This window comes from Fringilla coelebs (genome assembly GCF_963513975.1).
Source record: "Fringilla coelebs genome assembly, chromosome: 5".
Classification (NCBI taxonomy): Eukaryota; Metazoa; Chordata; class Aves; order Passeriformes; family Fringillidae; genus Fringilla; species Fringilla coelebs.
In genome coordinates this window covers 34,722,550-34,736,348 of record NC_140033.1, presented here as the reverse complement: position 1 = coordinate 34,736,348, position 13,799 = coordinate 34,722,550, and the positions used below count along the sequence as shown (strand labels likewise).

General features: G+C 37.9%; 1 protein-coding gene across 1 annotated transcript in view; it reads right to left on the bottom strand.

Annotated features, from left to right (window-relative positions):
• Nucleotides 1–13,799, bottom strand: part of FRS2 (fibroblast growth factor receptor substrate 2) — a 52,632-nt gene that overhangs the window by 9,359 nt on the left and 29,474 nt on the right. Inside the window, exons 2-6 of the mRNA XM_084205345.1 lie at nucleotides 9,839–9,944; nucleotides 6,746–6,837; nucleotides 4,751–4,937; nucleotides 1,514–1,672; nucleotides 542–705 (exon numbers count right to left, since the gene is read on the bottom strand). Coding sequence (XP_084061471.1) covers nucleotides 542–705; nucleotides 1,514–1,672; nucleotides 4,751–4,937; nucleotides 6,746–6,811 — 576 coding nt within the window. The 5' untranslated portion in view covers nucleotides 6,812–6,837; nucleotides 9,839–9,944. The remainder of the gene's footprint in view (nucleotides 1–541; nucleotides 706–1,513; nucleotides 1,673–4,750; nucleotides 4,938–6,745; nucleotides 6,838–9,838; nucleotides 9,945–13,799) is intronic.

Below are 13,799 nucleotides of genomic sequence, written 5' to 3'. Positions count from 1 at the left end.
CAGAGAGAAATGATTTCACAGCAACAGTGGTGAAACACTAGAACACATGGCTCAGATTTTGTAGAATCCCTTTGCCTGTAGTATTCAAAATATGAGCAGGACAATGCTCTGTGCAGCTGTCTCTAACTTAAAACTTTGATCTAGAGGACTGGAGGTCCCTTCTAACCTAAATTATTCCATGACTTCTATTTGGCAAATAGAAGACTTGACTTACATATAAAGAAGCTTTTTGACTAGGATCTCTCATTATAATGTACAATTACTCATGTTTAAAAATAGTTACTGAAATTTTTGAAAAGAGTATAATGTAAGCACATACCTTCTCTATCTTTATTTTTATATAAAATATAGGTTCCTCAGCAAGCCATTCTACAAAGTATCATTTTAAAGAGGCAAGACAAACACTTTTCTGAGGTAGTTAAAATACTGAAGGAATACTTTACACCTGATACTGAAACACAAGTGAAAGCCTACAGAACAATCACTAGAAAAGTCTGAAATAATGTAGAACCTCAGTCTACAAAGGAAAAAAAACACCCACTTGCTCCTCTGCTACAAGTAAAGGATGTGTTGATTCTTCACCGACAGAGGGAAGGCGTGCGCTGCCGACAGAAGGGTGTCTGCTGGAAGGGTGTGATGAAGCATCTCCAAAAGATGGGTATCTGGGATAGCCGTTGGGTAAACTTTGTGCATTGAATCCAGGAGCTGATTCAATTAGAAAACAGCCAAAACCATATTAAAATAGAACATTTTACTGTATATGAATAAGATACTTTTTATCTTAAGTTTAATTTTCAAAGGAGAAAGTAAAATATGTAAAACAATATTAAGTATTCACAAAGCTCAATTTTGCTTGGAGGAAGGAAATGGAAAACAGAACAGCATCCCAGTATTTACCAGAACACATTTATGAAGGAGTCACTGAAAACTAGGTGTATTACACACCCAGTAAACTCCCTCCAACTTCTCTTTCCCCTATTAAAATCTCCCCCTGACAAACAGAGACTCCTTTATCTAAGCTTCCATTTCTCTGAAATCATCAATAAACTGGAATTCCTAGTTTCAAATATCAAGCCATCTGCCTGAGATTTCAAAAATACCAGAAAATTTTAGGTAAATACTTCACTCATCCATTCACCTACTCAGAGCAAAAGAAAGATTCCAAACGAACTGTGCATGTGATTTAAACAGTATATTTTCCCCATAATAAAAAGTTTGAAATATTGCCCAACATTAACATTTCTCTGAAATGCTACAGGTAAAGCATGTTGACATATCATAAAGCAATTCAATAGGTGTATTCATAAGTGTTCTTATGCAACAAATAAGCTCCAAAAACTAACTTCTTGAAGATAATCCTCAGCAAGTACCTTGAGAGAATACATTGCTACCTCTTAGCTTTAAATTAGCCTTCTTTTTAATTACTTAAAAATTAAATTCAAATCAAATGCTATTTTCAACTAAGTACCACATTACATTCAGGTATGTCATCTGACAGTAGAACCATACTTACTGGTAGGTGTTCGAGGGGTTCTTGGTACTTCTAACTCAGTTTGATGATTATTCCTTTCTACTACTGGTTCTTCTACCACATTTATGCTATTATTCTGCATTATCTCTTGTAACATGTTAAATAGCTCTTCTGCCCGGGCACACTTAAAGGCAAAGATTCCTATGAATACATCCAAAAAAAAAAAAAAACAACCTTAAAATCCTGTAACTCAGAAATGTGCCCAACAATATATATAACTTGCAAGAAAAAGACCTGGATCCACATAATGAACACCTGTTAAAGAAGCAAAAGTGTTACAAAATTTTTATTGCAGCAAAACTCACAAAGTTACTGTGACAACCTTTAAAGTGGTCATCTAATAGAAGAAGGTTCCCATGCACCAAAAGTTAAATAAGAACAGAAAAGTGTTTCAGTTAGGAGCAAAACTAAGTTTTGAGGGTTAAATGAGGGGAAAAAAACAAGTTGTTTTTTTTAAAGCTAATAAAAAGGATTCCTGTTAAATAAATATGTATTTTAAAAAACATTAAATGAAACTACAGTGGTGCTACAAAGTTGTATTTCCTAAATCAGATTTCTATGAAACTACCATTAAAAAAAAAAGATACCTCCACAACAGAAAAGGATTTAAACACTGGATACAAGTTCAGTTTCTTTAAGAAGACTAAAATGAAAAGCTAGTAAGACAAACTGCGTGAAACAGACAGTAACAAACTAATTGCTTGGGGCTAAAGGATAGACACAGAACACAAAGTTAGCAGCAATACCGTGTATTTTGCGTGTGTATTGTGCCACTTTGCCTTTGAACAGCAGGGAGCATCCCAACTTACCCTCACCAGCAAAGTCGCAGCTTTGGATTATTCTTCCATTGAAAGCATGAAGTTAAAGTTGACACTCTTGTTAAACGTGGGTGCAGGTGCTCATTTTTTAAAGTGAGTATTACAATCTTAAAACACTCTTTACTGAAAAGTACCTACCTATACAGCCACTTCTGTAAGTGCAGTTATGTGAATATGTTGGCAATTACTACCATCATATATTTAGTTAGGGATGCAGAGCTGGGACAGATCAGAACAACCAGAAATGCTTCTCAAGGCAGAAGCTCACACAACCCCAGCTGGGAATACACCAAATGGGCTATGAAGAACAATGCTTAGCTATTAATATGCAGCTGCTGCACTGAATAAACTTCATGTTTGCAACACTGCAGCTATAGAACTTCTACTACTATATGTCCCTGACCCCTAATCCAGCCATGTACAATAGTCCATGTTTAATATTTTGTATATTTCTGAACATTCACACTGGATATTTACATCTTAATGGAACAAACTCAGAATTTTTAAAAAATCTAGGTTGACAAACTTTAAAAAGCTCCCAGTATGTTTCTGAGAAATTCAGCTGCCTTTAAATACATTCATATTAAATACAATGTGATCTGTCACACAACATGGTGACATACCAACTTCTCCAGGTTTTATAAACTGAATTATCTGTTAGATGTGCTCCCAAGACATGTCTGCAGGGTTTTTAATACCCAGCACAAACTCAATGTTTCATCATCATTGCTTCTCACAACTTAACAATAGAAATAACTTGATATTAAAGGGAAAACAGAAACAAGAATACTGACTAATGTAAGAAGTTGCTGGGCAGTATTCAGGGAATTCTCAAATGAAAAACTTCTTGGTCATCCCATGAAGTGAAGATGAAGTTTTGCAACTGTGCCCACAAAACCCACTCTAGGTCTCAGGAACAATGTTCCATTGCAAAAGGGCAGCAGAGAACATTTTCTGCCAGATTTCTTTTTTCCCAATATTCACAGTATTTTAGTATTACATAAGGAAAGCAAGAAACAAAAGAGGGAGGAAAGGGTTGCTGCTTACACAGCCTGCTTAATCTTGTTTATAAAAAAAAAGGAAAAATTAAAAGGAAAGCAGAGAAGTCAATTAGACTTGGCGTAAGATTTTGTAGACTTGCTAACAGACTGTAGAGAACAACCTTCAAATTAGTATTTCAATTAAGTATTATTAGTATCTGTTTTCAATGTTCAGAAGAAACAGTAAATAGAACTGCAAAATCCATTAAAGTGATTATCTTCAAAACAAAGTTTATTACTTTAAGAATTATGAAAATTTAATTTAGTATGGAGTATACTTCAATGTTTGAAAACATCTCCATTTCTCATTAAAGGATGAACTGAGAGTGCCTTTTAAACTCCCATTAAAAAAAACCAAAACTTGTCTTCCTTTATCTCTGCTTAGACAATGAATATTGACTAGGTTTATACATGATCCAATTCTTCCATCTTTCTGACTTTTTAACAGTGAAATTAAAAAACAAAACCTGTGATTTCTCAATGTCTAAAATTATTGATAAGAACACAGGTAAATGCCAAAAATCCAGAAGAACATTGGAACTTAACTTCACAGCATATGAATGCATAAGAATTCCAACCACACACAGCTATTTCACAGTAGGAAGATGCAAAACAAGGCTGAGAGCTCAACAGAAACAGCTGTTCCCTCAGGGACTGCTGCAGGGAAGAGAGAAACCCCTGAATAGTGTCAGAGGGAGCCAACCTTGGCCAAGGCAGGCATGGTCGGGGTAATGGAAAGGTAACCATATTTTTCTGAAAAAAGTGATGAAAGCCACTCAAAAAACAAGCTGAGCATAGCTGAAGTATACACACCTCATAGGAAAACATCAAAATTTGAAAATTATGTCACTGATATTAATGAAAGTGGTATTTGCTTTAGGAAGAGGATGCAACACAGAGGATGCATTACCAAAGACAATAATAAGCTGGGGACATCCTGCTCATATCGGTGCTCCAGGCTCTTAAAACCTTAAAAATAGAGAAATTGTTGAATTCTGAGGGCATTCCTCCACAGTTTCAGATTCTATGGCCTCCCCCAGAAGTCAAGTCAACCTCTGAGGTGGGAGAATTTCCCTGTCAAAACCACCTCCTAAGTTGACCAAAAGAATACTCACATAGACCTTGAATACTCACATAGAACCTTGAAGTCCTCCAGACCTACAAATACCAAAAACCACATGCAACTCAAATCCTCATTCTACCCAAAGACCATTCCTCATAAGGTAATTTTTTTTTCATAAACCACATTCACACACAGAACTATAGCCTTTATAACTCTTGCCAAAGGACTGAGGACTGACAAATATCTTCCAACATCAAATAAATTTGCAAAATGCTTTATGTACAACATTTCCACATACCTTGTCCAGTTTGACACCTTCGACCACTTTCAAAAGAGAAAAGATTTGAGTCATAGCCATAGCGACGGAGACAGAGGTAGTGCCATTTTACAGAGTCCCTTTTACGGGTGTACAAAACTAGTTCTGTATCTGTAAGTTCCATTATGCCAGAACCCAGTTCATTACCATCATCATCCACATTAATAACCTATAAAAAAGAAATTAAAATACATTAGGTAATTACTCTTTTGAGAAACACCACTTTGCCTGGCTGGTAGACTTCATCTGTGCTATTATGTTGGTTAAAATCCTTGAAGTGAATGTTTGAAAAAAAACCAAAAAAAGAACTTAAACTAGTTTCTGTGCTGCCCTAACCCAGAATTTAAAAAATTAAAATAACATTTATTTTTAAACAATACAAATGAGGCTGCCTAACATTACTGTAAAATCTGATGAGAAATTTAAAGTAGAAGAGATTTGTAAGTTAAATATTTTTTTAAACTGGCTTTATGTACATATTCTAGTATTCCCACATGGATAAGGCATACCTCAGATAATGGAATCTTTCAGAGCCCCATTTCTAAAAAACAATATTTGCTTTGTCATATAACCCTGCTTACAGTTGGGAAAAGGAATGAGAAAGGGTAAGTGGCTCCAAGATAATGCTTCCTTCACATACATGTATAGCCTTGCACTCTGCTGAATCACCTGACAGTTTTAGACATTTTGCTGCCTTTTTAAAGTCAACAAATAATTCAAATACCTTATAGTTATCTTGTGTGAAAAAATGTATATAAACCCAAACTCTTGCTCTTTCTGCTTTTAAGCCAGTTTTGAGGTCATCTGCATCCTTTACAGAATTTGGACAATATATATTTCTCTTCTATTTTACCTCAAAATGCTGCTTTTAGGAGGATTGTTTCTTAATCAATAAAAAAGCTACCGAAAAAAAATCCCTACAGAATTAATGTTACTCCTTAAAAAAATACATTTTCAACTTGAAATCTAGTGAATTGAAAAGAATTAGGAATCATTTCATCTGCCTGTGAGGCTTATGCCCATTTTCCTCATTTTGCAGACTACATTCCTTCATCTCTCCCTCCCCTACCCCCCCGCTAAACAAACAATAGAGAAATTCTACAAAGAGAAAAATAGGAACTAGTTACACAAAGTGATGCATAAAGAGCAATAAAACAGAAAAATATTTTATCCTTCAGCTTTCTTGACTGATAATATTAAACATTTCCAGAAATTCCCATGGCTTTAAAGCTCATTTCATGGTTGCCCTTAGGCAACACATGAATCAATTTTCACTATGGAAGCATTACATTCCTTTGTCAACTCAGAGAGACAGCTTGGAGCACAGAAGCAAATCTGACTTGTGTGACCTATGCAAAGGTATGTTGACTTACAGTCACTGACTTCAGCTGCTTCATGCTTAGCATGTCAAGCACATGAACGAGTGTTCGCAGGCTTATAAATTCCAGAGATTTTTTGAGACAAAAGGGCACTTAAAAATAAAATTTCTAAACATAAAGGACAAAAGTTTTCAAAATGTATAATCAGTAGTGACCTTCAAGTCAAATCAGCAGTCCTAAAATTTTCTACTGATGACCCCACATTCAGGTTCATAATCCCACTTCCCCAAAGCTATTTATTCCCTTATGCTAAGGACTCCTTTCCTAACATAACCTTCTATAACCTTCCACAGGCAACTCCACTTACTTGGGCTCTACCAACTGAAATGGAGATGGATGACAATCACAGGCTTCTTCTCTTTCCTGAAGATCAAAACCGTCCTAAAAAGCCTACCCTGTCTAGGGAATTCCTGTCACCAATGAGAAGAGAGGGTTTCTCAAAGGCACAAGAGAAACCTGTAGCCACACGCACCTGCAACTGCAGTGTTTCAACCGTTCAGAAATTTGTACTCTATTTTCATTACTTTTTTTTTAATCACAGATGTGGTCTGTAAGAAAACAACAAAATAGCTCACAGCACATCACACCAGCTGCATACCTTAAACTTGTTTCGGTGGTTATCTGGGACAGTTTCTTTATCTGGACAGCTACAACAGCTACCCATGACTTCTTCAGAAGACCATCTGATCTCTAAAGGGAAATAAAAAAACCAACCAACAAAATGATCATTTAATTGAAGTAAAAATGAAGTAACATCAACAAACAACTCAATGCAAATTACTCTAACATACAATTCTTCATGATGAATCTTCCAGTTGCATTTAATAAAAAAGTCAACGTAGATACTACAAATACGATAGTTAAATTCGGATTTGACAGTAAGGATTGGCAACACTGAGCTGTTAAAGTCCTACCAATAACTCTACTTGAGGTTACTACCAAACAGACCCATTTAATTCGTCACCTTAATTCCCATGGTAGCAGCTTGAGGGAAAAAAACCCCAACCACGTATCGTGTGAGATTTTAATTTCCTAAGCCAGACTTTTACACAAGACAGCTATCTGGATTGCAGTTCCATCTAAGTGAGGACTCCCTGGCTCAGGAGCACAGCACTACAGACACCCCTAGAAGCCCTGGGCTGCGGCAGGTTACTAGGCGCAGGCAACACAAAGAGCCCATATGGCAACCCTGAAAGGCTGCCCCGGCTTTGGCAGCTCCAGGGGTTCCAGGAGGGGATCCAGGAGGGGTTCCAGGCCTGCAGGCATCCCTCTGCTGGCAGCCACGCAGTGAGGCTCTGTGCTTCCAATTTAGAGTATTTCCCACATGGCAGTGCATATCAAACTATGTAACCAAAGACAAGGTGTCGCGGTGCCTCTCTGAGTGTGGGCTCAGAGTCACCACAGCTCGCTCCGGCAAGGCAGCAAGGGACACTCTCCCGTCAGCAGGACGTCGCTACAAAAAGGAGAGTGCACTCCAGCTGGGGGTAAAATCCAGGTTTATTCCAGAGCTCTGACGAGATTCCTAACCCAGGGAAACCAGCCAGGATGAGGCCTGCAGGGTGTTATAACGGGGGCAGTAAACCAGGGAGGGGTTTGCCTGCCAATGGGGATACAGGAGGGCATGGGGATCAGGGAATCGCGCAGGTAGGGGGACCAGTAACGCACCCGAGCGAGGGGCCCCGGTGCCTGAACCTATCACTCGATGCCCTTGGTAGAAGTTTCTAGAGTGAGGGGATGGGCCATTGAGTGAAGGACAGGACACCGGGGAGGGGTTAAGGGAAGGGTTCAGCCACTTTTGGGGAACAGGGGGAGGGAGGCTGACATTGAAAGATGGGAGGAGGCAGCAGGGGCAGAACCATTCCCACAAGGGGGATCTGGGATAAACCAAAGCACAACTTAATGCAACTACAGCATATAATAACACAATACAACAACAAGGGAAGGAAAAAACTCCACATTCAACACAAATATTTTAAAACTTGGGATTTCCTTATTTCTGTTAAGTTTGGATTAAATTGTGTTACACATTCGTTTTAAAATACTCAAGTAACACTGAACAGCATGGCTAAAGTAATGAAATAAAAAAAACCACCTTGATATTTTTGTTATTTCCTTTAAAGACTTCTGTGTGTATGGCAAAACTTTCACAAAACAAGTTTAATAAAAGTTCACAGAACAAAGTCTAGTAGCTTGCTGTTTCATCCTCTACCACTATGAAAAAGGGGTCAAGTCTCACATTCCTTAAATACAAGAAAGTCTGACAAAAGAAAACTTAACCCATTCACATAATTTTTATATTGGATAAGAACTAAAATTTCCGCTACACAAATGAAAAATGGGGCAAAATCCTGGAAGAGAGCTTTTAAGTCAACAAGAGATACAACACTAGAAATCAAGAAGAATGAAGACAGTATGGACTGATAAGTTTTCCTGACTAGAGGGAAAAAAATCCAATGTCATCATCTTAAGAAAACCATGACTTGGTTTCTAGACAGGCATTTGTATTAGCATGCAGCAGCAGTGTTCATGTAGCTCTTTAGTCTGCTAAGGGAAAAGATGCAAAGAATACAATGAAGAGCAGTTAACTTTTCCACTTTTTTAATCAGAAAATCCACTCAAAAGAGATACTCCTATTCTACAGACTGTATAAATCAGCCACCAAGAATCCCCTGCAGAGGTAACAACACTGCTCCAATTAATCCAGTGATAAAGACACAAAATACCAGACACCTAATCAAAATAATGATTCTTTAATACCATTTCTGTCCTTAACATGAAAACATGCACTATATTGACAAAGATTTTTTTCCCCAACTCAAAATTAAACTGGACATTGCTTGTTTGTTTCTACTGCTGCAGAGAGAAGCTATGCTACGCACAAGGTTTTTTTTTTTTTTCTTTTTGCATTGTGAAGTTTTGAAATTTTTATAGTAGTAGCAGTAGCAGCAGTAATTGTAGTAGTAGTAGTAGTTCTTCCTCTCCTGTTTAGAAAGGGAGATACAGGTAGTAATACCTGATCCTGGTTTCCTACCCTGGCAGCCCTCAGTACCTCACTGCAGTAATGTTCAGATGTTCTTGTCAGTCTGCTGCCACAGTGCTGTTTACCCTGAGAATCCCCTGCTATGAAGAGCAACAGGTGACAATAGCCTCAGTGCAGACTAACAGGGAATACTCTGGTCCATACAATGTCCTTGCATATGCCTCAAGCAGCCTTAATAAATATGCATGCACTTAATAAAGCCCAGATTTAGACCTCCTCAAATGTTTTTTGTAGTGAAAACAGAACTACATAGCTGCATGCTATTAGGATCACACTTTCTATGCATTCAGCATGAAATAACTGACCAAGTCTGTTGAATACAGGTGTCTGCTTCTTAAAAAAACACTTTAAATAAAACTTAAAATGCAATGCACTTTGGAGAAAAAAAAATCACTAGAGTTGCAAGAAGAAAGCTGTAGTATATTGTGTGTATCAAGATGTTTGAAACACAGCCTCTGTACCTCAGGAACAACAAAGAAAGGGTATGTAATCAATAATCATACAAGCTTGTTACTTTGTCTCAAGTATGCTCTATTATTAGTAGTTCAGAAAACCAAGAACTGAAATGCTGCTTCAAAGGAGAGATGTGAACCAAGGCTATGAGGAAGTAATTAAACAGCTAGGGAACTGACAGAATTAAAAATCACTCACCTAGATTTGGCCATTAATATTCCCAGCCTCTGCTGCAGCATCAGGGCTTCTGTCATACTCAAAGTGTCATGCTGTCTTGTCACAGAACTAATCATTGGACCTAGAACTAGAAGGGTAAATAAAAATAACATTTTTTTCCTTGTTTTTAAGATGCTAGTTAGTAAACTAAGAAAAATACATGCTTCTGTTTATAATTATTTCGTGAGTCAAGCAAGATCTTCATGATGTTTTAGATAAGACTGAGCTTTGAGTTGCCCTGGCATTTCAATGCTATGGAAGAAAATAATCTGGCACTCCTTTCTGCAATGCAGCCTGTCACACTGGGGACTCCATTCATTCTCCACTCACTGAGTACCCAGTTCAGTGTGGAAATGACAGATGTGAAGCTCCCGTTATCCTCAGTGCATACCAACCCAACCCAAACCAAACCACAGCAGACAAACAGAAGAACATGTACAACTCGCTCTATTTAACTCCCTCTCACTTATCCTACTGAACATACACAAATGCTGACTTGTAAGGCTAACACATCACCCTTTCTCTGCTTCCTTCACGATTCTTGCTTCATGACATTAACCATAAATTGCTTGCTTTTACTTTCCCACCCCCTGGATTATACTCACACTAGCTATCCACTCACATTTAACACTTAAAGCTAACTGCTGCTTCCATCATGCTAACAGCTGGCAGTCTCTGTTCTCAGTTTGTAAAATTGCCAAACAAGCACTTGATGTTTCCTTTGATGCTGCTTATTAAACTCAATAGAAGGGCTAATTTCTCAGAATAATACTATATTATTATGTCTATGCAAACTTCTTTGAGACCACTGCAGCTTTGCTTATACATTTTTTACTGCAATTCGTTGTATTCATCAGCTGTCCCCTGTCTTGCCCCTGGACTAAAATTATCTTGGGAAACCAAAGCACTCTGCATTTTTGCATAATATCCCATGTAATGTAGTCCTAATTCCATCCCAGGTCCTAGGCATGATTATATCAGTTGCAGAACGCTCTTATTTGTGAAGGGATGTGCAAGAGATTACCAGAAATTCAACACTGGCAAATGCAAAAATAGCACTCATAGCAAAGGAGCTCTATCTGTTAGGGAAGATCAGTCACATAGTCATGCAGTCCAATGGAAACTCTAGATGGACAGCTATCCTAAAGCAAATGAGACATAACTGCTTGGAAAGACTTAAAAGTGCCAAACCAAAAAACCAGTTCTATTGTATGAATCCATAGCGTACCCACAGATGTAGTAATGTATGCCATCAGGCCTCCCCTGTCAAAAAAGACAGAGTAAAAGCAGAAATATGCTACTCAGACAACTCAGCCTGAAAAAAGGAGCACACAGAGCATGAGTACAGAATTACAGGTGACAAAGAGAAGATAAATAAAGCACATCTATTTTCCAAATGTAATCATTAGGGAACAGCAGCTGACATTATTAAGGGGGGGTTCAAACATATAAAAGTTCTTTTTTGCACATGGTCTGTAGCTAAACTTTGTGATCTGCAATGTCTTGTGGGAATGAGTTCCAAAATGTTAAAGATTCAGAAAGTAAATTGGACAAATGGAAGCTCCACGAAGAACTTTTAAAATTCAAGAATGTAATATCTTGCTTAAAAAGTCTCTAAGGTGCAGATGCTTAGAAGGGTCTTAAGGAATGATCATAAAATGTTCCTTCTTACTATTCCCTTCCCTATATATTTACTATTGGCTCTCAGAATTTACTATTTTACTATAAAAGCAGGATACTGGACAAACTGATACTTCAAGTGTGACCCAATAAAGCCATTCTGATTAACATATATGGATGATATCAACTCAGCATAAATTTGTGAGCGCTCTGCAATAAGACATTAAAAAAACACAATTATTAACAACTTATACTTTACTTGAAACTAAACCCAGGATTTCAAAAGGTGAACTTATTGAACTGCTTGACAGAGATGCACTTTTGCACAGAGTTGTGTACCTATCCCTCTGCAAGGTCAAGCTTTGGTTATGGGATGACCCTACCCAATCCAGCTGGTATTATTAAACTGTGATTTTGGTCAGGTTAGATTTTTGCTGGCTTAGCGTACCAAACCAGCTAGCATAGAATCTAGCAAGTGCCAGAGCCAGCTGGGGACAGAATCACAGCCTTAGTCACATCCACCCAGTTTTCAGAAAAATTAGCCACTTTACAAACTACTGGGATTGAAGTTTACCAAATCCCCTACTAAAATTTTCAGAAGAGGCAAATGGAAAGAGGGAGCAGAAAACCTGACCCACCCACTCTGGTGAAATCTTAAGAGATAGTCATTAGAAAAATAATTAAAATAGAAATGTTCATAGGCAAGCTATCCTAATGCAGGTATATTTGCACTGGTCTTTACCTTGGTATTTTTCTAGCACAGTTTTGAACCTTTTACATGGTTTGACAAATAAAGCAGAGCAGCCTATTTCAGTTACCTAAGAAGGATTCTTAAACAATCTTAAACAGAGTTTTATAATGGATTAAAGAAAGCACACAAACTTGCAGCATCTAACTTCTTTTAAATGTAAAGCAATAACAAAATTCTCCAAACAGTTGCTTCCAATCACAAGTTGGCTGTTTATTCAGTTCGGGACTTTTTAAAATTTTCCCAGATTGCAAAATATTTACCCAAACTTAAACATACAAGAAGAAGTAGACATTTCCACAGTCCCAACCCTAAGTTATGTCTACAATGTCAAATTTAGTAGCTGTAATTTCCCACTCACAAAGCATGAGTGATGGTTGGGTGCAGTCCTGCAAGGAGGGGGAAAGGGATGGAGGGTATCTTCTGCTTGTCCCTAACACATTCATTACTGCATTGCAAGGTAAACATCCCAGGCAAGAGAAACCAGGACCAACACTCATCTAAACCTTGTTAATGGGAGCGAAAGGAAGGAACTGCTGTAACTTCACTAAGGTTTAATACTTGGCCTTGTGAAGTAAAACGTGGCTCTTTCCCTCACAGATAAAGCAGGACCAACAAGTTATGCTAATCTCTCAGAAGTCAAGGAAGACAAGGCATCAGTGTAAACAAGAGTAGATACTTTAAAAAGAACAACACAGTCAAAAGCTTGCAGATATTCTAACATTTGCAATTCTGCAGTCTCTCCAATGGGAATGATGCGAACAAGGCACGTATCCCCCTCGCACAAGAAAGACCACACGGCCATGCTGCTATCTACTCCTCATTTGTTCAAAGTCACCCCAGTCACGTCAGCTCATGGTTGCAAAGCTGATCTAAAAGCTGGTTTTAACTTAGTTCTGCATGCTCTGGTTGCAGAATTGAACATTAACTTCAGGAGATATTTTCTTACACATAAATTCCTCTCGCAAACCTCCTAAAAATCAGGCAGAGAAAAAACCCCAAACCATAGCACACCTCAGAAGAGGCAGGGTGAAGCAAGGGTGCCTTGTTAACAGACACATCTTTTGCACAGTCTTTTCAAATAAAAAAGCGGCCTTCCAAAGCACTAGCTTGCCACAGTGCTAAGTCCTCTGCCATGTCTTTCCATTTAGTGTGTCAGAAACAGAGTCCAAACATTGGTTGTCTAAACTGCACCTAAACTAGACTCTAGGAATAATCACAAATAATGCGACACATTTAGTAAGTCACAAATGATGTGCTAGATAATTGAGCACACTCAAAGAGGCAAAACTAACTCAGATAACTACCTCCCAAAGTTCAAAATTCCTAGCCCTTGAGAATTTGGATGTTTACATTTTTAGAGGGATTCAGAGAAGTATCCCAAATTTACTAGTATGGTGAGCATCAGTACCCCTGCCTGTCCCGCAATCTCACACGCAAATAGGAAATACTTGAAGAAATCACATCCAAATCCCTACAGATACATTCTAACTCATTTTCTCATCTCAGTTTCTGAGCACTTGTTGAGGTCAATGGTTTTTCTACAGGAGATGATAATTTCACCTGGAAAGTGTT